The 23561-nt window shown below is 38.8% G+C and overlaps 1 protein-coding gene across 1 annotated transcript in view; it reads right to left on the bottom strand.

The window, feature by feature from the left end:
- The window catches only part of IFT140 (intraflagellar transport 140), a 3212973-nt gene that overhangs the window by 812785 nt on the left and 2376627 nt on the right, over window positions 1-23561 (bottom strand). The window contains exon 22 of the mRNA XM_044089294.1: window positions 16908-17085. Within this exon, the coding sequence (XP_043945229.1) occupies window positions 16908-17085 (178 nt within the window). The remainder of the gene's footprint in view (window positions 1-16907; window positions 17086-23561) is intronic.

The raw sequence follows: 23561 nt of genomic DNA, 5'->3' as shown, positions 1-23561 counted from the left end.
GGATAAATCTGTATTCCTCTTAGTCTGAAAAATGCTATCACTGGAGCCAGAACCTTTGTGAACACTCTGGGCAGTAGATAAGCCAAAGGGCAATGCAGAGAACTGATAATGTAAATTTCCAGCCCGAAAACGCAGGTACCTCCTGCAACTGGGCCTGATAGGAACATGAAGGTAAGCCTCTTTGAGATCCAGAGTAACCATCCAGTGATCTTTTCCCAACAGAGGTAAAAGTTGTTGTAAAGTCAGCATCTTGAACTTTGGAATGTCCAGGTAAGTGTTGAGGATAGATAAATCCAAAATTGGTCTCCACGTGTTCCCTTTCTTTGGAACTAGAAACAGGCGAGAATAAAATCCTAGGCCCACTTCTGACAGAGGAACTGGCTGTATAGCTCCTATTTGAAGAAGTAAAGAAATTTGTCTGTGAGCCTCTATCCTTTGCCGAGGAGGGACGTCTGGCAAGCCTTTGAAAGAAGGCATGGTGTGGAAATAGAACTTGTAACCTCGGTTTATAATGTCCAATACCCATTTGTCCTGGGTGACTAAATGCCAATTTTGCTTGAAAAGAGCCAGCTTTCCTCCCAAAGGAGCTGCCCGGCAAGAAGAATCTGGCAGCTGAAAATGCAGGTCATTGGGCCTGTTTACGAAAGGACTGGCCCCTGCCCTCACCAGCAGATTGAGCAGGCGAACTCCATTGTCTCGGCCTGAAGGTACTCTGAGCTCTGCCCCTACCAAGCCTAGATCTACCCCTAGACTGAGAATCAGAAGTAGGGTATGTCCACCCCTTAGTAGGCCAATTTCTACTAAACTTTGGAGGTTGTACCTGCAAAAAATCTTTAACAGTCTGCATAGACTTAGCCTTGTCTTCCATTTTCTTTAAGACTGACTCCACAGGAGGACCAAACAAAACTTCAGACTGTAAAGGGGCATCCAGAATTCTAGACTTAACATGCTCAGACAAATTCTGATCCTTAAGCCAGGCGTGCCTACGAGTAACTGAACTAGTGGCAGCCACCCTAGAAGAAGCCTGTAAAGCATCAAAACCACATTGCAAAGAGTGCTTACCCACCTGTTCAGAAACATGCACTAAATCCTGCAATTCTTTACACTCTATGCCCTCTGCCAAAGCATCCACTTTAGATCTTAGCTGAGAAAGGAGGAAATTCTGATACTTCAACATATGAAACTGGCAGTTCAAAGCTCTCATTGCTAAAGTAGAAGAGGTATACACCTTCTTACCCCATCTATCCAAAGCTCTAGCTTCCTTATCCAGAGGAACCGGATTCTTAACCACAGAGGCTTTAACACCCTTAGGCCCCTGACTAATAGTTTCTGGGTCCGCCCTAGGACTCTTATACAGATATTTATGAGCCTCAGGCACCCTGAAATACCTGTCCGGTCTGTGGTAAAAACAAGAACTCCCTAAGCCTCTTCCGTGAATCAGAGTAATCCTGTTCCTCCCACTTAAAATGCTCCCTCATGGAATGCAGAGTTTCTGAAAATGAAAAATCCTCTGGAGGAGAAGCAGAAGGAGTGGAATCCTCTGCATCAGAATCAGAATAAGGAGGGAAATCTTGAATGTCTTCAGCAGAAGACTCTGAATCATCTGAGGCCCGCTCCAAACTTTCCAACTCTGGCTCCATCCTGGGCCTCTTATCAGGAGGGGGCATAGAACCTCTAATTAAAGTAATCAAATCCTCTGCCATTTTAAGCATGTGCTTTTTAGGCACAGACCCTGAAGAACCAGAACTGACACCAGAGGAAGGCAAAACAGACCTGCCCTTAGAAGGAGCCTTAGAAACAGTAGCAGAAGGCCTAACCACCTTAGGCATAGAAGGGAGAATAGTAACCTGAGAGGCCCCTTCAGCCTGACCTGCCTCCTGAGAGGCCACATCTTGTAAAATCAAAGTTTCCCCCTGGGACTCAACAGAAACTTCAGCCGGATCCACCTGTTCAGCTGTAGCTTCTAAAGGTCCAGCGTCCGAAACGGACGAATCATCCTGCCTAGGCTTTAAAGATTTGTCTTTGCGCTTCTTAGTAGAAGCAGGCGTCGGAACATCCGACGGCATATTATAATTACATCTCTTGCCAAAGACTAATCTAGCGCAATCTAACCTCCGTTTTATAGTGCGCTTATTAAACCTAGCACAAAACCGACACCACTACGCCGTGCTCCGTCCCAAATTAGGAATACACAGCGAGTGGTAATCCCTATGCGGTATCTGTTTCCCACAAGAAATACAATTATTCACTTTTTCTGACATCCGTAAGTAACTGAGGCAAGAAAAACAAAAATATTCCCAACGGGTACTTAGCCCAACTTGGTATCGGTCTGAAACTCCAACGAAAATTTCAGAACGCCGAACGGCACTTGCAACGCTGCTTCTGCATCGGACCATGCGGCAAAAAAGACCGAGGATATGACGTCGATCATGCGCCTTTATACCCTGACGCTCTGATGTCAGATCTAGGCGCCCATGACCGACGTCAGCCTAATACTTTGGTATTCGGGCCGACCGAGGACAGCGGACTACCCATAAGTAAGGACTGCAGCAATGTGAGATGAAGAACATCACATATTCACAGAGATGTTTGTTGATCCATGGAATGGACTGCTACAACTGGGTAGACAGGAAGTTCACAGAGGCATTCAATAGGACACTGGGCATGTGATAAAAGAGTAAGACAAAAGGTAAGGATTGAAGGAAGAATGTTACTGCACTTAACATTTTGGACCATGTAACCTTATTCTCTTTTACTATTATAATCACATAATGCAATGCAATGTACTGGAACAGAATTACAGAATAAGTATATGGGTGTGTAACTACTTATGTTAAAGAAGGCATTTGTCCATCTTTAATGCTTATCTTAATGGTACAGTGAAAACTACAACCAGGCTCTCATTTAAAAGTGAGGGCATCCCCATACCATATTTTTAAAGCTTCTCTCTCTTTTGTTTGCTTGGATGTCTACAAGATAGGCATTGTGGCTCCTAATTCTTGCAGCCAATCACCCAACTAACCCATTCTTTCCTTCACTGCAACAAAAGCCAGGTTTCATTGGCCCATTTATGCTGCTGCCCATTTTCATTCTCTACTTAGAGGCAAGAGTAGGGTGCTACACAGGAGGCCAGTGTTCATATCCTGCTAACATTCCTAACTCCTTTCTCCCACAGTCTGCATACTACACTATGTGCTACTTCCAGAAGCTGGATGCATACTACCACCACACATGCTGAGTCTCCTGGCTGTGCGGTGCACCTTGTACATGTGCTTATGCTAGGCTCTTTACTGCATGCAGTTCATCCTACAGATGCTGCTAATTCAAGAAGCTAAGTTGCCAACCATCCACATAGATGGGTTATCTAATATTGACTGCTCAGTCCCATCCACCCCCATCCAATCCCTCCAGCACAAGTGTTGCTAGATGAACATGGGCTGTTTGGGGCACATTCAGTTCTTTTTTTTTTAATTCATACTTCTAATAAACTAGAAAAAACTGAGTATATTCCAAATCAATGTTTATATAACATTCTCAACTATATAGCAAGTTACAGACAACATACAGAGCCAGACAAACGTGTATTCATTTGTCATTCTCAGTTCAAGCTTTTATCCAATTTATAAAACACATAATAGTCTTATTACTACATTTTTTACACAAAAAAAATATATCACTTGGTATCACATGTTAATCCATCTACCAGCATCCACAACCTCTTTTTCCATTTTTTGTACATGGGGTCACGGTGTCACTTCAACAGTGACAATCATCTAGAGCCAAAGGTTACGCTGCCGGGTGGCTAACCCTGCCACGGTAGTTGTTCCGCACCATACACTCATATACACTCATACAGACACACACACACACACACACACACACACACACACACACACACACACACACACACACATATATATATCTATGGCTAATTTATAGTGTCCAATCCACCAATTCTTTGGAACATGGGAGGAAACCAGAGCACCTACAGGAATGCTACAGAAACACAGGTAGGACATGCAAACTCCACAAAGAAGGCATCCTAGCTGAGAATCAAACCAGGGAACCTATTGCTGTTTGGGAAAAATGTGATCCGCTGTACCACTGTGCTTCAAAGACAAACTGTATGACAGAGTTTATTAATATTCCACCTGCTAGCAAATACCTCATATCAAACAGTAGCCGTAATCTTGATTCTGCTAAGCTGTGTTTTATTTGACCTCAGAGTTGCCAACTGTTGTGCAATTTTTGCCTTCCCTCTCTTATTAGTCTTAATTCCACAGTTTCCAAATCATTCAGTAGATATTACACTGTCTACTGTCAGATTGACACTCTATTTCTATTTCATGGTTATTGCTTTTCTAGGTGCTAACATTAGTACACTCAATATAGCTTTGCTTTAACTACACTCTTCCAGATCCAGTTAGCATAACTGTAGTGTAAAGCATTCATCAAATTGTGACAGGACATTCTCTAGGGATAGTTTAAAGTCTGCTAGTTTACTACCCATCAGAAAGGTAACTCCCTGTTACCGCTTTTATTAGTTTATACCCCCAGCACTGATCACTTAAGTTAAGGAAATATTCTTTGAACCTCACTAGGAGTGCAGAAAGTATAAATATGCAGACACTTCTATTTAAATATTCTGAATCTCTTAGATTTTACTGCCTATCTAGGAGCCCTCACATGACCTGCCATTAATCTTTGGTTAGTTGTTTACTGATTTCCTCTCAATTAGTTCTATGAATTTCTGAAAACTTTTTATAATGATTATGCTGTATTTTTATATGCTCTTATTATTCTTGTGTCACCTGCTTCATTGGCCCTAGGCTCTATTAAAATGTCACCAAGTCTGACATTTTTCTGTCCAAACTTCTCCGCACCCTCTCTGATGAGACTGTGTTATTAGCCCCTGGTAAGATATTTACGTCTTTAGGGTGTAAATTAAATAATTCTTTGGCTTTCTCAAATCCTACTACTGTTCCTTCCCAATATCTTAGCGCTTTAGCCTTTCTGTACCAAAATTTGCTAGCGGCCTCTCACAGGTTCCTATTAGTTGACCAAAGACGCATTCTTTCGAATGCATCTTGGTCGAACTTGAAAAGGCAAAATGACAAAGCGGCATATAAGCAAATTCTTTCCCTGGGAAAGAAATCTCTTGGCCACATCCGTTACTTTGCCGTTTTCGTCACAGTAGTGCGATCTCGGAGTTGGTATATTTAAGCAGGGGGGGTGGGGGTAGGGTGAAGCCCCCCACTTAATGTTATGTTTTAAGTGTTTTTTTTTTTTTTTTTTTTTTTTTTTTTTTTGGAACAGCAATAATTTTTCCCTTGGAAAAAAATCGCTGTTCTAAGCATTTGAGTTTGTAAGCTTTCGCTTACAAGAGGTCGATAAATCATTGTTCGCTTTTCTAAGCTTTCGATGATTTAATACAGACCCGCCTCTCACCACTCATTGTTCTGATCTATGTCTATAGAGATTTATTTTTCTTGATCCTCTACTTCTTTTATTTTAAAAGTTTTAGATACTATTTTGCATGTATAGTGCAAATCATATTTGTCATGTCCCTTAGCATTTGAGCCCCCAATGTCAATCTCACATAATTAGTCCACTCATCTTGAGTTAAAATCAAAAACCACTGTTCCGTTTAGCGTGACATTCTTCACACTGCGTAAGATACAACAACCTCTGATAAGTAACTTTATAACTGCCACGCAGGTCAGGAAGACCTAGGCTTCCCTGCTCTAATGGAATGCTTTTGCCCACCTAACTCTAGCTCCCCTACCTTCCCCACTTCTTTTTAGATCCCTTTCAACTCGACCAATAGTTCTCTTCTTGTTAGTATAAGAAGGCCTATCCAGTATATAACATCATGGGAACAATAAAAAAGTTTTAGTGCTTGGATTCTACTGTCTATGTTTATTCAGTGTTTTCCAAAATCTTACTTTCTGTATTATTTTATATTTGATATCTTCCCATGTTTCTTTCACTGTCTGTATGATGCAGAGCCCGCAGGATCTTCTAAATTACTTTGAAATTACTATGTCCATTATTTTGCCATGTCTCAAGAATTTTGCCTCATCTCATTACTGTATTAAACAAATGATACCATGCTTTAAATAATTTCTTGCTCCACCTCCAACTTCCAAATCTCTACAGAAACACCATCTTTCCCTGGAGTTTTCCTAGTTGACAGTTTTTGCACTTGTGTGTCCAATTATTTTATAATTACATGGCTAGCAACTGCTCTGCCTCATCCTGTGTGAACTTTGATTGGCTTTGTCCCCTCACAAATTCATCTAGACTTGTGTTCCCTGTTGTTTCTTCAGTCTTCTCTCTCATATATGTTTTCACTAAATTCCCCCAATATCTCCAATATTTATTTATTTTACATTTGTTAACTGGGAGATTCTGTCTGGGCCAGAGGCCCTTTTTCAGCAGAGGCCCGGGGAGAAAAGCTCCACAAAGACAAATTACAAATACATTTAGGTGTTTAAACAGCATCACAATACATAGAAAGTTTAGGAATAACATATTTTACATTGGTATTAAAATAGTAAAAATTTAGGGAAACAAAGAACATTCATTAATAGTAATAATAGATAATAAGAGTCAAGAGTATACATTTATGGACTGAAACACAGTACAATACTTAGCATAGTACATTAGACTATTTTTACAATACTAATACTAATTAAGACCACAAAGTATTAGTCTAAGGGTGTGCACACTTATGCAACCAGTTTATTTTACGTTTTTTATATTTTGCCCCCTAACAGATCTGTTTTTCAACTGAATTGTACAGGTTATAGGTCACATTAAAGGTGGGAAACGTTTTGAAAATGATTTATTGTGGTCGCATGTTTTTATATCACAAAAAAATGGCATTTTAACAGGGGTATGTGCACTTTTTATATCCACTGTATATGAGGGTCGAACATCAAAGGCAAAATAACTTGCTTCTAAACAGGGTAAGGCACAGACACAAAGATACCTTTTACCGCCTAAAGTGGGCAAACTGGGGATGAATCATAGGTCTGTCAAGAACTCACAATATACCACATTGGGAAAAGGTAACCCTTAACCCTCCCCATCACAAACAACAGTGGAACCCTAGGGACAGAGGCCCAATGCATTTAATCTATCTCTCACTCCTCTACCTGAAAACTGTTAAGGAAGGAAAAGAGATAGAGATGAGACACTGGTGAACACTTCTCTTACTTGCAGCTCCAAGAATGAAAACAATAAAGGGACATTGGGCTATTTCAACTAGAGACATAATCACTCTATTCTGAATGGGCTAGCAGGCCAAAAGTGAGCAAGTCAAGACTATCCCTGGAGTTTAGAATCTGCCCAAGGGAAAAGATGGAGAAGGCTGTTCCAGACGAAATGGAAGGTAGCCCTCTCCAAAAGGATACCTGACCATTCAGTACCAGGAACATACACCTTGACTAATCATCAAGAAAGTACTCAGTACCACTCTATTACCCCAAAGAAGAGTACTTCCTGGAATCAACAGGACACTTCAACATAGCTCATGACTTCTCTCACCAGATTCAAACTTTACCAACCGGCAACTAAAAACCAATCCATGTGTCTAAACTCAGAAGACAATTATGTACTACTGCAAAAATAGACCAGTTTCAGCAAAAAAAAACTTTCTCAGTGCTACAAAAAACAGTGTAACATGCTCATTTACATACAACATGTCAGTATAATGTTAGTGTTAAATTATTTTTAACAAAATTAAACATTAAACTTTATCTAATTCCCAATTGAAATGAATTCAAGAACACATTTAAAAAAATCAATGCTATCAAAGTAAAAAAAAATATCAACAAATGAATCAATAAGATATAAAGCGTTAGTTAAAACAATTCATTCAGGCCTAATGAAAATCATACCTCTCAACCTCTTAGAGCAAGAAATCTAGGCAAAGCCATACACAATGGGGGGCAAAAGCCCAAAACAGGGACACTTTTTAAATATTGCTTTTACAAATGTAGAAAGTTAATAAAATAACAGTGTTTGCATTAACATGAATTTTCTGAAGGGTGTGAAGTTTGAAACTCAAATGTCTGTCATTATTTTCCGACTTCAACACTCAATGATTTGCCAGAAAACCACAATTTCATGAGAAACAGACCAAAAATATGAGGCAGAAATCTTGACATTCTGTAAAAATCTGTACAGTTGAGAGGTATGGTGAAAACAACCCCCCAACATAACTATCTAGTAATGTTGCTTATCAGACAGAATTTTAGTTCACTGCAGTTAATTGGTCATAACAGGTAAAATTCTTTCAATCCCAATTAAAGTAAAAGCAACTCCTTGATATTTCTTAGCATGTTTATAAAGGGCATTAGTCTCCCTTTCGCAACGCTATCACTCAGATGTTCAAAAAATGGAAGTTATGAATTTACCATAAAAGTAGATCTGTGTTGTCTTCTTTTTATTTGGTTCAATGTGTGGGTTGTCGGATCTGGCAAGATACAACCTTGGTGCACTGTACCACAGCTTTAGATCTAACAGTGTCAACTCCTCCCCTACCCACAATCTCCCTCTCCTGTCTGAACTAACTCAGAATGAGTATGCTGACTGACCATAAAACTTGCGTGTGTGTATGTGTGTGTGTGTGTGTATATATATATATATATATATATATATATATATATATATATATATATATATATATATATATATATACACACACACATCTATATATATATATATATATATATATATATATATATATATATATATATATATATATATATATATATATATATATATATATATATATATATATATATATATACACATACATACATATATATATATATATATCTATATATATGTAAGCGTGTATGTATGATTATAAGTGTAATGAAAAGAAGGGTTCACACAGGGTCCAAAAAAGATCTGGCTAATCCCTAGTGGCACAATGACAATTTGAAAGGGAGAAGGAGGGAGGAGAGTTTAACCAGATGAACAGAGGACAAGAGAGATCTATCGTTACTGTAAGTTTATAACTTTCATATCCGACATTGTCTTCTTTCATCTGATTCAACATGTGTGACAGATTCCCAAGCTACCAAACCAATACCTCAAGACCAAAATCAAAAACAGGCAGCCTTACAGAAATAGGCTGTATTTCAAGTCCACTGAGCCAGACTACACACTGCCCTAAACAATATGCTGTAAATAAAGCAAGTAATGCAGCATATTTTGATTTCCAGCTCTCTTAACTCCAGGTGATACAAAGTCCCAGGAAAAGGCCTGATGCAGACACATACCAAATGCAATCATTACACAGCCAGTTGATAAAAACCTAAGGGCAGCAATGCAAATTAAAAACAAATCCACCAGCACATCCTCAGTTTAACTCCACAAGGTCTTCTTTGATAACCAAACTCCATCAAACAAGCAACTCACACAGTCCGGATGCCAACCTTCTTGTAGAATGCTGTTAAATAGTGGGCACAGTCAGAAATACAAATGATTCCTACAGCAGGAGCTAGCAGAACCAGCAACAGTAGCAGAAGGATTCAACATCTCCAGGGCACCAAATTAAAGGACCACGTGTGAATGGCAGCTTAATTTCCTGTAACAAGGTAGCAGCACTACAAAGTAATGCAGCAACTATAAAACTTTGATGAATGGTTGGAATTCTGAAAGTAATTAATAAATCTGATTAGGGCACCTCAGCAAGTATACATTTATAGAAAATATTACCTTGAAGTAACACAGACATATCCAGAATTCAAATACAAAAATCAAAATGAAGTCTGTCTGAGACTGCCCTAAGTAACAGCCTATCACCATTTTGGACTGATGCACATCAAATTAACACTAATATGATCATCTGAGAAAATTATCAAATCAAACCTCATACAATCTATAGTGTCATCCCTAAAAGAAGAGGGGGATGAGATGACACTCTAATTTCCTCTACCACAAGGATAAAGCCTTCCTTGTCCCACTCCCCAAAGGAGCAGCTAGGGAGGGAGAAGCCCTTCACTATTCTAGAAGACTAACTGCAAAAAAAACTTGAGTAAACCTGAGAATCTGAACATAAGCACATGACTGCACAGTACTTACTGGACTTCCACTATAGCCTTAATGACCTTTTCTCAGACAAAAGACCACAGCTGATGGACTTAGAGGAGTAGGTAAAAATAGGCTTGATGCGAATATCATTTTGCTAGAATAATTCTTATATAATACAGTTTTCTCTTTCCATAGGCCTAGAAATGCAGCCATATGAAAGGAGGTCTACATCTTCATTTTATATTTCACATTTTACACGCAGTTTCGGTATATGCAGTTTCAATAACAAGAAATGTTTCAGTGAAGGATATAAATGAGCTCAGTAAAATAACCTTCAGGCCAAAGTACTGATAAGGATTAAATGTGCTAACAGAGTGTAAGGAACATATGGTACAAAAACAAATCTTGCTTACACAGTACAAGGCCTGAAAACCAAGATCAAAGAGGCATGTAAAACTTGTAAGAAATCTAAAGGGTTTTAGTATTATGATATTAGTGATAGTTTGCAGACATAAGTAAATTCAGCTGAAATATACTCAGAGTACAGAAGTTCATACGTTCATAGGAGATTACTAGGCCAATGGCTTTAGGGCCCTTACAAGCCTAGTCAATATAACTTGATTTTACTCGATACATGGCCCCTAGGGGCAAGAGAATGACATGTATTTGTGCCTGTGCATTAATTATCTTACAGACTGCCGCTGTCCATAACAGACACAGACACTACCCCAGGTGTGAATTTGCAATTCCCCATCCATTTATCCAAACTGCATTTGAAGAGGGCCAGGGAAGGACTCTGCTTAATCTGAATAGGAAGCATGTTCCAAAGAAGGGGCAATCTTTGAGACACATCTGTATCTCCAGCAAATTTTGTTTTGAGTTGCTGAGTAAGTTTAGATACTTAGACTAAGTGACCCTTGTGGCGTTTGACTAGTGGATGAGTAGTAGCTCCATCTGGGCTGGATATGTGAGTGCCTTGCAGGTCAGGCATAGGGCACGCCTTAATAGTTGGTAAGATGCAGAGTAAAGGGATAGGGCTTTTAGTCTATCTGCATAGTTCATGTTGTTTACACCCTGTATTTTCTTTGTGAGGAACTTCTGAAGTCACTCCTGGTGCTGTAAGTGCCTAGTCAAGTACATGCCAAATGGTGCAATGTACTTGATTCTTGGTCTAATGAGGGCTGAGTACAGTGGGGCTATAATTTCCTTAGATTTGGATGCCATACCTTTATTTATAAGTTGTGCCACATAAAAGGATTTCCTCACCACTGTGGATACATGGCAGTCAATGTTCTGGCTATCTATCTGTGTACCTAGATTTCTCACTCTAAGTGCATGCTATTGATGTTGTAATTTGCAGGGGTATTTGGCTTCCCAAAGGGTATGATAATGTATTTATTTGCATTCAATTTTAAGCCATGGTTCTGGAACCAATCATGTGTCTGCTCTAGACCATCCTGAAGAATATCTACATCAACTGGGGGACTCAGTGATTGCCCCTAGCTTGCAATTGTCAGCAAACTTTGTCATCCAGAGGCCTTCAACATTTCCCTTGACTTCAGAGAAGTATATTCCAAAGAGGAGTGGTCCCAGTACTGAGCCCTGTGGCACTCTACTAATAAATAGCCTCTTTCTGGATCAGGATTCACCCACTTTAATCAGATGTGTTCTGCCTATGAGGAAACTGGCTATCCATCTGGTGACATACGGATTTATGCACAGTTTTGTGAGTTTATTTATAATACCTGAGGGGGGAACTGTGTCAAATGCCTTGGCCAGGTCAAAGTAGGCAGTATGTACTGTTTTACCTTCATCCAAGGCCTTAGTGACTTTTTTCAAAGAAATCGATCAGGTTCAGTAGGCATGACGTGTCCTTGACAAAGCCAAATTGGGTCAGGGCCAATGTTTTGAGGTCTCCTATGTCATTATTTATCAGGTCCATGATAATTCCTTCCATGGCCTTACATATAACACTAGTCAAACTTATGGGTCTGTAATTTCCTGGGTCAGCAGATGTCCTCCCTTTATGCATAGGGATGACTGTTGCTGTCCTCCACTCTACTCGGAAAAAGCCAGTCTGGAAGCTGTGGTTAAAAAGAGATCCCAACAGATGAGATAAACCCTGATTTAAGCTGTTTAAGAGGTAATCTGGTATATTGTCAGGCCCCACTGAAGGTGTGTTTTTACCTTTACAGATCATAGTAACAACTTGGTATACTGTCAGACCCCATTGAAGCTGGATTTTTAGCTTTAGATAGCGCAGTGGCAACCTGTTCTTTGGTGATAATTGGCGGTGCAGTGGTGGAGGGTATTTTTTGGGGAGAACTAGGGGTGATAGGGAGGTGAAATATGAGCTGAATTTGTCAGCCAACAGATTTGCTATGCCTTCCGGCTGAGTATAGGTGATGCCATCTACAACTAATTCCACACAATGTTGGGTGTTGCCCTTAAATTGCGGACATAACTGAAAAATGCCTTATGGTTATCCTTAGCTTTGGGGGGTATTTTTACCTCAAAGGCTGCTTTCAGAGACTTGACTAGTACCCTGGTTCACTTGTTTAAACTAATGAAGGATTTATTCCTCTGTTGTGCACACTCCCTCTTACTCATTGACAGGATATTCTTTCTTTTCTTGTACAACTTATTAATACTAGGGGTCCAAAAGGGTGGCTTGGTTTTTGCAGTTTGACCTGAGTTTATTTCAGTCTGGTACTGCCATGAATATGTAGTTGTTTATATGGTCATACAGGGCTTTTGTGTATGAATATGCATAGGTTTCTGGACATTCAGGAGACTGAGTGCAGAAACCAGTTTATATGTCCAGTAGTTCATATATACAGAAGTTCAGTTTAAATACTCAGAAGATTTCATGACTACAGATATTCAGAAGTCAGTAAAAGTCCAGAAACTACAGAAAACAGTACAGTTTGTCTTAATTCTGCCATTACAGGAGAAAGAAACAATTCTGAGTTTAAAAGGTAGATAGGACAGTATTATTTAGTCTGATTCAGTTCATCAGTATAAAACTTGTTCAAATCTTGTTAAAGTCCTACATCTGCCTCCACTGTATGCTGCTAGTACATAATAAACCACCTTCATCAGACCTACAGTGTGACACATTTTTATTCTGAAAGGTACAACACAATTTGGGACATAAAGAGAAAAAATTAGTTATCTGGCACTTGTTCACCAAAGCTCTCTGTAATTTAGAAGATATTTCAAAGAGTCTTATGAAAGTTATAAATTACTAATAAAAGCTTTTGACTTCAAATCAAACAGAAAATGTTTGGCAGCTGAGCTGTTTCATTCTGTTATTTATTAGAATTTCAACAGAGCTGAATCATTACAACAAAAAAATCTGGTGTCTACCTTTTAAAAGTAATTTAAAAGACAAAGACATTCATGTCAGTTCTTACAATGGCACTCCAATGTGGCTGCGGGGAGACGATACTGACTGATAAAGTAAGTCTCAAAACCCTACAGCTGTACAATAAAGTATTAAAACACTTGAAAATCTCAAAACAGCCCTGCAAGGTACCAGTGTATAAAACATTACCAAGTTAACAGCAGCATATTAAAAAAACCTCAAAATCTCCCAAAAAGATAACATACCTTCAAGTTTCTAGAGTAATATCAAAAATGCAAAAAACTGAGATACCTACTCACCTTCTCAACGCCCCTTCAACTTTCCTTATGTGAGTATTCATTTTTATTACAATACATTTTCTAGCTGAATCATACATGTATATCAATCACAAAGTTTAAAGACTTCAGCAATAAAAACATCTGTAAATATAAATGTTATAGCTATGTTCAGGCAGTAAATGTAAACACAGTTTAAAGACTTCTATAGTAAATGCACCAGTAAATGTATGGTTTAAAGTTAAAAATTAGGTAAAACAGTCTAAAAAATGTGTTCCAGAAATGTTCATTTAAATTTAAATGTTATCAGTTCAGAAATGTTAAATCTTTCTAATTGCAAAAGGGTTAAAACCCAGAAGCAAAATAACAAAAAAAAAAAAAACTTCCTCATATTCCACAGAATAAATCAGTGTTTACAGAAATAACAGTATTTTCTACTTCTGATATCAGTAAAGTTTCAGATTTAAATAATATACAAATTGTAACAGATTCTAGTTTACAGTCTTCAAAAATAATGCTATGGCATATGTAATTCAAGGGTGGCACAGTGGTGTAGCAGTTAGCATTGTCGCCTCACAGCAAGAGGTTCTCCGGGCAATTCTTGTCTGGGGTGCCTTCTGTGCGGAGTCTGCATGTCCTCTCTGTGTTTGCTTGGGTTTCCTCCGGGTGCTCTGGTTTCTTCCCACATTTCAATGTCATGCAGTAGGTGGATTAGACACTCTAAGTTGGCCCTAGGTGCAAGTGTGTGCATGCAGATGTGTGTGGTGCACTCAACGAGGAGGGTTGGGCCTTAGGCTAGCAACTTGATCCCATAAACCCATAACTGCTACAGAAACAATGAGTGCTGAAAAGTGCTTGTTGCCCGATGTACCACATGGTGTGTAAACATGAGAGAGAGATACGCAATTCAAAATGCAGAATTAAGTCGCAATATTACAAATACAAATCAGCATGACGTAAAGAAAGACAGTGTACGTAACATACAAATTTCAAGACAGACCACAGAGAAGACATTTTCAGTGTCTCAAGTTAACAATATAATTTCAAATACAAATAATCAGAGTGTAATAAATTCTAATTTATTGTTTTCAGAAGCTGGTGCAAATATTACACTGAGGAAGGATCAGCATGCAGGGACTCAAGGCAGTCCTGCAGAAACAAATTAATCTGATACAGTAATCACCAAATCACCAGTATAAATAATATACAGACTTCAGGGAAAATTAAAAGAAACATATACAGTAGCTCAAGCCATTGTTGTTACTGGATCTATATTTATTTATTTATTTACATTTGTTGACTGGGAGTGTCCGACTGGACGTAGGTCCATTTTCAGCGGAGGCCCTGGGAGAAAAGCTCCACAGTTAAACTAGACAGCAGTTACATTGGATTACATCGTGATTAACAATTTAACATAACAATTACTTACAACATATTTACAGATGAAGAACATAGTACATCAGTAGACAACTAGAATTTTTATCTGTGAAGTACATAACAGACATTAACAAATGTGACAATAAGAAGTTCCTGCTGTATAATAAGTACTAGGCTTATGAGCATCTGAGCTTGCTATAATCAAGGTAGTTAGTGGAGTGGAAAGAAAGGTATATATAGGAAATCTATAGACAATGATGTTCACAATATATACAAAGGGTGTGACAGTCCAGCACCAAACCAGAGTTTAAGGCAGAGAGGAATGACAGACCATATATTTCATTGTTTATTCCATAATTCCTTTTCTGTAATGTCCATAAACTAAAGAAAACAATACAGTTTGTCTTAATTCTGCCATTACAAAAAAAAGAAACAATGATGAGTTTTCATAGTTACAATGAACAGCACAATTCAGTCTGGTTCAGTTCTTCACTATAAAACTTGTTCAAATATTGTTAAATTACTACAGCTACCTCCACTGTATGCTGCTACTGCATAATACACAACCTTTATCTGACCTACAGTGTATACAAACTTTTATTACAGGGGGCACAAAAAAATTAACAGATAAAAATAAATAAATAAATAAAGTACTTGGCAAGTGTTCAACACAGGTCCAGGTAATTAAAAAAAAAATAGACATTCATATCAGTTCTTACAAGTACATGTCTTCAAAAGTGGACAGGATCTTCTCTCTCTTCCTAAAGTCTTCACTGATGATTTGTGTAGGAGCTCCCAAGTAGCTAATTCCCTAAAAGAAGTACCAAAAATGCCTGCCTGTACTCCTAACAGTAACAGGACAGATGCATGTCTTTGTGCTTTAATTGCATGCATCCAGGTGGACAGGTTACATAAGGGGAATGATCCAAGCCCTTCTATCAGTCTTCCTCAGGCATACCCAGATATGCCTGTTAGGAAAAGGACAAGGGTGACAATTCCATAATGGAAAGAACTTGGGCATTAAACAGCAAGTCTTCTAATCCTCTAACCAATTTGTAGGAACCTTGATATGGGTTAAAGGGAGTATACACTCCCCTACTTGGGCAGCTTGAGAAATTTTAGAGAGTCATGACAGGAAAAAGGATGGATATTTTCAAATGAAACCTCTACAGAAGGCCCTTTAAAGTAAGATTGGTTTACAAAAGTTAGCAAGGAGATGAAAAGTTAATCTTGGAAGCAGGAGTTTTCTAACCAGTCAAAACAGGAAACCCATAGTTTCATCAAGAGCGCTAACCGTGCATACTCCAAACTAAATAAAATAATAAGACTTTGTAGAGTTGCAGGAACCAAAAAACCACCAATGATAAGGGACTCAGAAAAAACTTTAAGAAATCGACAAAAAATAAAACATAAATAAAATGGTTAACTTAATCACAGCGTTTTTCTTCCCAAATGTTGGGACTTCTTCAGATAAACTACTGGATGTGTAGTGTATCTAAATAAGTCCCAACGTTCAGGAAGAAAAATGTGTGATTAAGTTAAGCGTCTTATATATGTTTTACTTTTCATGGATTTATTAACATTTTTTTCAGAGTTCTTTATCGTTGGTGGTTTTCTGGTTCCTGCACATCTACAGTGTCTTATTATTTTATTTAGTTTTCTAACCACTAAACCAGGCTCTGCTCTATCAATATTCATGATTTTGCACTACAAAAGAAAAAAACAGGCTCACAACCATTTCTATAAAGTTAAACATCAAGCTTCTAAGATTACTTTCAAATGATTTTCTCATAAAAACATAATCGCAGCAGACTCAACCTTCTTTTTGCAGCTCTTACCAACATTCCAAGTTGCACAGCAAGCATGGCCACCCTTGCATCAAGTTCTGGTTCCTGTTCTGCCTCCCGTAAAGCTTTGGCTCCTCTTGCATGACCCATGTTTCCTAGACACACCTTAGCAACATCCAGTCTCCGTGTCTTCACACACATCCGTGCCATATTTTCCCATACTGCTTCACTGCATTTAAAATAGGAAAAAAAGTTAAGTGATTACACTTCGGCTTTGCATTTCATTAAAAGATAAATCCCACTGATTCAAGGAACCTTGTTCAGCGGAGACCAACTGAGCAAGACATCCAACTACACAGTACAGTGAAAAAGTACTTAATGTTTGCTACAAATACCACAACACAACACTATAAAGCTAAAGAAGCAATCTGGGCTATGTTAAAAGTAGTAACAATAGCATTTCTATTTCTTATGCACAGTAAAGCAAAGCTTTACAGCATTATGTTAAGTACCTGGATATGCAGAACTGTAAAATGAAAATAATACCAAAGAATACACATTCGTGCTGACATTTTAGTCTAATTTATACAACATCCAGCCTGCCATATCTGGGGTTTGGTCTCTGGCAATAAAGAACTGGATAGTAACTAAAATGTACAGTAAATGTAATAAATTGCATCCTTAGGTGTTAGTTTAGTATGGTTTAATCCCTAAAGCATGCAGCTTTAAAAACAAGTATGCGTAAGAACTATGCAAGCAAAGAGTTATATTTCACATTTCTCATATAACCAGGGGTTAATTACAGATTTATGCCATTTTACAGATTTCACAAGTATACATCTAGATACTTCCTTATTCTTTTAGGGAGTTTACCATGTTTCTTCCCTTAGAAGCTATGGCGGTACAGCAGTAGCGTTGCCACACAGCAAGAGGTTCTCCTGTTCAATTCACGGCTGGAGTGCCTTCTTTGTGGAGTCTGCATGTCCTCCCCTCGGTCGAGTGGCCCCCAAAAGACATGTGTGAATGGGCGTGCCTTCACTGAAGGTTGGGCTGGCAACTCGACACCATAAAAAATCTACTTCCCATCATTAGCGGATCGGAGTTCCGCTGTGGTGACCCCTAACCGCGAAAAGCCAAAAAGACAAACAAACAATGTTTCTTCCCTTACAAAAAGCACATTTCAAACTCCAACTATTCTTTTACTTTGTAGGTGTTTTTATCCCTGAACATGCAAAACATCAGCTCACCCATCTTTAATGATGACTCAGGCATATAAAGGGGTTACTGTCCAGAATAATCAAAACTTTTGTGCTAGACTAATCTCTTTCTTCTTGCAGCCTGATATATGAGTTCTTACAATATATGCCCACTAATACATGCTTGCTTCCACAGATATGCCTAATCCCCATTATAGTGCATAAACTCACTTTTTTGTGGATGTGTGCACTTCATGATGCCTGCCAAGACCTTGTCCTCTCCTGTATGTCAGCAATCCAGTGGACCATGCTTCCCCCTCACTCCCTCCTCCTCCTCCCAGGATGGGCAAGTCAGCACTAGCCACAGGATTGGCAAGTCAGCATTAGCCACTTACTGCCTCCCTCCCCAGCTTGCTCTTTTAATGCTTGGACTGTTAATCATTTTTAGGTCACCTGGGATGCATACAGGGCTTTATCCCTCTGTACCAAAAGCTAGCTTAAAGCCCAACTACTCTTCTGCTTAACTAGAGCACAAAACTGGTTCCTGATAGAGGACTATTACCATCTCTTCTATGATTTATGTTACAAAGGATAACAGTCAGCAAACTAAACATTTAAAAAATCTGAAAATAAATAAAAATAAAACACAAAGCAACAAACAACTCCCAACCACTTAACAAAAGGAGGAGAGAGTGGGAGTGAACTGTTAAGAGCAAACAGGGTCAATCAAGATGGTAGACATGCCACAGCTACAGGGTGAAGTAAACTGGGAGGCAACATGGATTGAGATGAAGTTGGGCATGAATAAAAGTGATGAAAGAATACAGCAGTAGGGATATAAAGGCAAATATAACTTGGGGGCAAAATGGTTCCCGGTCAAGAGTGGTAATTAATATCTCAAACTAAATTACATTTAGAGAACTGGAAGATAACAAAAAAACTCTTTCTTGTGCTGCTAACTTTCCTGTAAGCAAACATTATTATAGTTAATACTTTTGTTATGCACTTTCCTTTCACACATTGATTAACTGTCAATCCCCTGGGAGGTTGGGCTGCCTTAAAGCCTGCAACTTAAATGGTACATGGGGCTCATGATGAGCTTTAAAAGCTTTTAACTCCATCTGACTCCTACAGTTTGTTTTCAAGGAGTGCCTAGAAAGAAAATAAATGTTGGGACCTCAAAAGCGAATGGAAATGTAGGGATCTCAAATGCAATAATTTCAACCTTCTAATGATATTCCACATTCAGTAATTGGCCTGGATCACAACAAGCCCCTTCTTGATCTGAACTAGTGTACTTAGGAAAAAAGAGGAAAAAATGGAGAGAGATCAAACGTCACACAAGAGAAAGACCAGGTATATGACAGTTACAATTGGATGAATGTAATTAACATTTGTACCAGCAACTGGAACATAAGTGTTCCAGAAAAGTACTAATTTTGCTTGCCATTTCCTTTTCCAGATGTATCAAGTTCCCTTGACAGACTGGGTAGGGAGAGTTTTGGACAAATCACTGAATATGCCATTATACCAATATATAATGCAGCAAACCAGTTAAACAGCAACAACCATCCTGGTTGCTGAGCTGGGAGATCGCACCATTTGTGCATGAATATCAGAGCAAACAGTCCAATATCAGTGTTAGTCTTCTGACAAAGCAGGAAAATGTTTTCTTTCAATTTAGGACAAAAAAAAATATTTATTTGTCACTTTATTAACTGGGTGGCTGGCCATGACCAAAGTTCATTTTATAGCACATGAAAGTTACTATCAAACAGGTAGTTAGTTCAAGACAGCTGGGGAACTTATACTTTTGTTTAAACATCTTTAACAAACATTATACATTTAAAAGTAATAAGGACTTATTCATTAAGAGGAAAGAAAACAAAGAATAATAGCATTTAATTTGTGACACACATATTTGTATCTATATATATATCTATATAAACTATAAAACCTAGTACTGATGGAATATAGCTTTCCAGCCTTAAGGGTAGTAAACACTTTCCTTAAAGAACAAACAAAAAAATGGGAAAAACTACTTGCACAGGAACAATATCGGCATACAAATTGGTAAAATAGACTGCTATCGCAATTTTTTAATGGAAGATCCTTGTTAAAGATCACTTTGCATACTTATTAAAAACAAGAAAATAGGATTCAAGCAGGTATTGCTTGTTTAAACTACGGTTTAGTAAGTAAAAAAAAAATGAGTGCAGTTCCCCTTGTCAGAGTTTCACCAGATTCACAGGAAACTGGCATTTGTTTTGTGGGATTGCTGCACACTGGAAAGAGAGATTTTGCCCTTTCCCCACTGTTTTGCTTTCTCTGAGCTGATGTATATAATTAATAGAGGGTGTGATCAATGTAGTGTATGCCGACTTAGTGGGTTCTTTTATCAATATTCAATACTTCAGTTACAGCTGGTTTAGAATTTGATTTTCATTTTGTATTCATTGCTTTTTTTTTGGGCAGACATCATTAACTTAGTAAAGCCTTGCTATGTCTGGGCAAGTCAGATCTTATATCCCAGCTCAAAAGAATAATTTCCTTAATTTCAACCATTTGCTCCCCCAAGATTTCTAACAAAGTACTCTGCAGGTAATTTTAAAAATCGGCCAAACCAGTCAAATTCCCCGAAAACTGCACGCTATACAAGATGGATTTACAATATAACATGCAATTTACATAAAATATTTTATAGAAATATTAAGACCAAAAACTGTTTTACTTAGCGTTATTTTATTCCCTTCAATATCCTTTTAAACATTAATAAGAAACTAGTGCATATGCTGTACAGTCAACCTACCTGTTTAACACATCAACAAAATTCCAGACTTTCTTCAATCACTTCTTCTTGCAAAGCCACATTCACATGTCTATTCCTATATCTAACAGGACTGACATTTTATAGCCTCACATGTAGTCATTAATTTCACAATGATGTTGGTCTTCTTGATCCTCTCCATCTCCAAACACCAGAGTGTGGTTCAAGAACAAGGTCCTCACGATTCTTCTAGTCAACGTTTGTGTTTTTTTTTTCTGTCACCCAAGCATTCTCCTTTGGAATTATGGAGATGACTTCATTGTCAAAGTCTCTTTATGGGCTTTGTTATTGTCAACAGAATGAAAAGTAGAGTCCCATTCTGCTATCTGACTCGCTCTTTGTTGGCTAACCTATTTTTTCTTTCCTCCTTAGATAGTTCTGCATCCAATTTTTTTAAATAATTTTTTGGGGCCTTCTTGGGATATCATTTTCACCAGCCTCACCTCCCAGTAGCCCACATCCACGACGGGTTTACCATCTTATCTCTTGCCCCATGGACTTAGTCTGGTATCACTGGAGCTGCTCATATATCCTACGGCATCCTGGGGCTTGATCATCTCCATTTCCATCCTGGGAGGGGGGGGGTTCTTGTAGATGACCTACCTACCCCCTTTCACTCAACACTCGCTGATTCGTCCAAGGGCATCTCCCTTCTTTGGACCATGGGAGACCCTAAGGGAGTGTCATCAGCAAAAGTCCTCACAGCTGGGTCAGGCGCACCCATCCCTCTCTGCTAGTCTGTCAGTTGCCCAAGCTGACAGTCAAACACTGGTCAACTGGGCCGTAGTTAAGACTTTACCCATCTATGCCACCAGAACAGCCTTTGCATTCAAAAATGTCTTTGATCATCCAAGAAAAACATATTCTAAAGAATGCTGGACATAGCTTGAATCTCTCTCCTCGCTTCTGGATATACACTGATTGCTGGGATAATTTGCTTCTCTTCTGCCTGGCTGTGGCATCAGAAATAATTTTCCACAAGCAATGTGCAGTCTACAATTTTAATACTTTTCTCTATTGACACAATGTTATGAGGCATTCTTTATGATGGTAAGACTGCATCTTTATTAATATAAGCCTTGGCTGCTTTCTCGTTGTAAGATTTGAAGCATACACATGATGTGTTCTCAAGTAACACATCCTGCTGTGGAAAGCGAGTACAGTTGCTTATTTGTACTCTCAGAAAATTAATGCAGTCTGTTCCTTCCAATGTCTCTAGAACAGCATAAAATCTCAGTTTTTTCTGTGTGCTCTGTCTTCTAACTACTAAATTTTGAAACAGCTCTTTTTGAGAAGCCTCATGCTCAGCCAGCCTTTTTTTCTCTTTTTCTGGTTGATTTTCAATTAATTTCTACAAATTTCTTCTATACTGTCATGAAATTTTGGAAAGTTAGAGTATGCCTGAGGAGTGGAGAAAAAGTGTTTTGGTACCTATCTTTAAGAATAGGGATGATGTGCAGAGCTGCAGTAACTACAGAGGGATAAAACTGATCAGTCACAGCTTGAAGTTATGGGAAAGAGTAGTGGAAGCTAGGTTAAGAAGGGAGGTGATGATTAGTGATCAGCAGTTTGGTTTCATGCCAGGAAAGAGCACTACAGATGCAATATTTGCTTTGAGAGTGTTGTTGGAGAAATACAGAGAAGGTCAGAAGGAGTTGCATTGTGTCTTTGTGGACTTAGAGAAAGCATATGACAAGGTGCCTAGAGAGGAGTTGTGGTATTGTATGAGGAAGTCGGGAGTGGTAGAGAAGTATGTAAGAGTGGAACAGGATATGTACAAGGGTAGTGTGACATTGGTGAGGACTGCAGTGGGAGTGACAGATACGTTTAAGGTGGAAGTGGGATTACATCAAGGATCAGCTCTGAGCTCCTTTTTATTTGCAGTGGTGATGGACAGGTTGACAGATGAGATTAGACAGGAGGCCCCGTGGACTATGATGTTTGCAGATGACATTGCGATATGTAGTGAGAGTAGGGACCAGGTTGAGGAGACCCTGGAGAGGTGGAGATATGCTTTAGAGAAGAGAGGAATGAAGGTCAGCAGGGCTAAAACAGAATATATGTGTGTAAATGAGAGGGAGGGTAGAGGAATGGTGAGGATGCAGGGAGTAGAGTTGGTAAAGGTGGATGAGTTTAAGTACTTGGGATCAACAGCAAAGAGTAATGATGAGTGTGGAAGAGAGGTGAAGAAGAGAGTACAGGCATGGTGGAACGGGTGGAGAAGAGTGTCAGGAGTGATTTGTGACAGACGGGTACCAATAAGAGTGAAAGGGAAGGTTTACAAGAGGGTAGTGAGACCAGCTATGTTATATGGGTTGGAGATGGTAGCATTGACGAAAAGGCAGGAGTCAGAACTGGATGTGGCAGAGTTAAAGATGTTAAGATTTACACTGGGTGTGACTACGATGGACAGGATTAGGAATCAGTATATTAGAGGGTCAGCTCAGGTTGGACAGTTTGGAGACAAAGCAAGAGAGGCGAGATTGTGTTGGTTTGGACATGTGCTGAGGAGGGATGCTGGGTATATTGGGAAAAGGATGCTAAGGATGGAGCTGCCAGGTAACAGGAAAAGAGGAAGACCTAAGATAAGGTTTATGGATATGGTGAGAGAGGACATGCAGGTGGTTGGTGTGAAAGAGCATGATGCAGAGGACAGGAAGAAATGGAAACAGATGATCCGCT

This window comes from Protopterus annectens, chromosome 12.part0, assembly GCF_019279795.1.
Source record: "Protopterus annectens isolate FY-2018-M chromosome 12.part0, PAN1.0, whole genome shotgun sequence".
Classification (NCBI taxonomy): domain Eukaryota; kingdom Metazoa; phylum Chordata; order Ceratodontiformes; family Protopteridae; genus Protopterus; species Protopterus annectens.
This window is presented reverse-complemented; position numbering and strand designations above follow the sequence as displayed.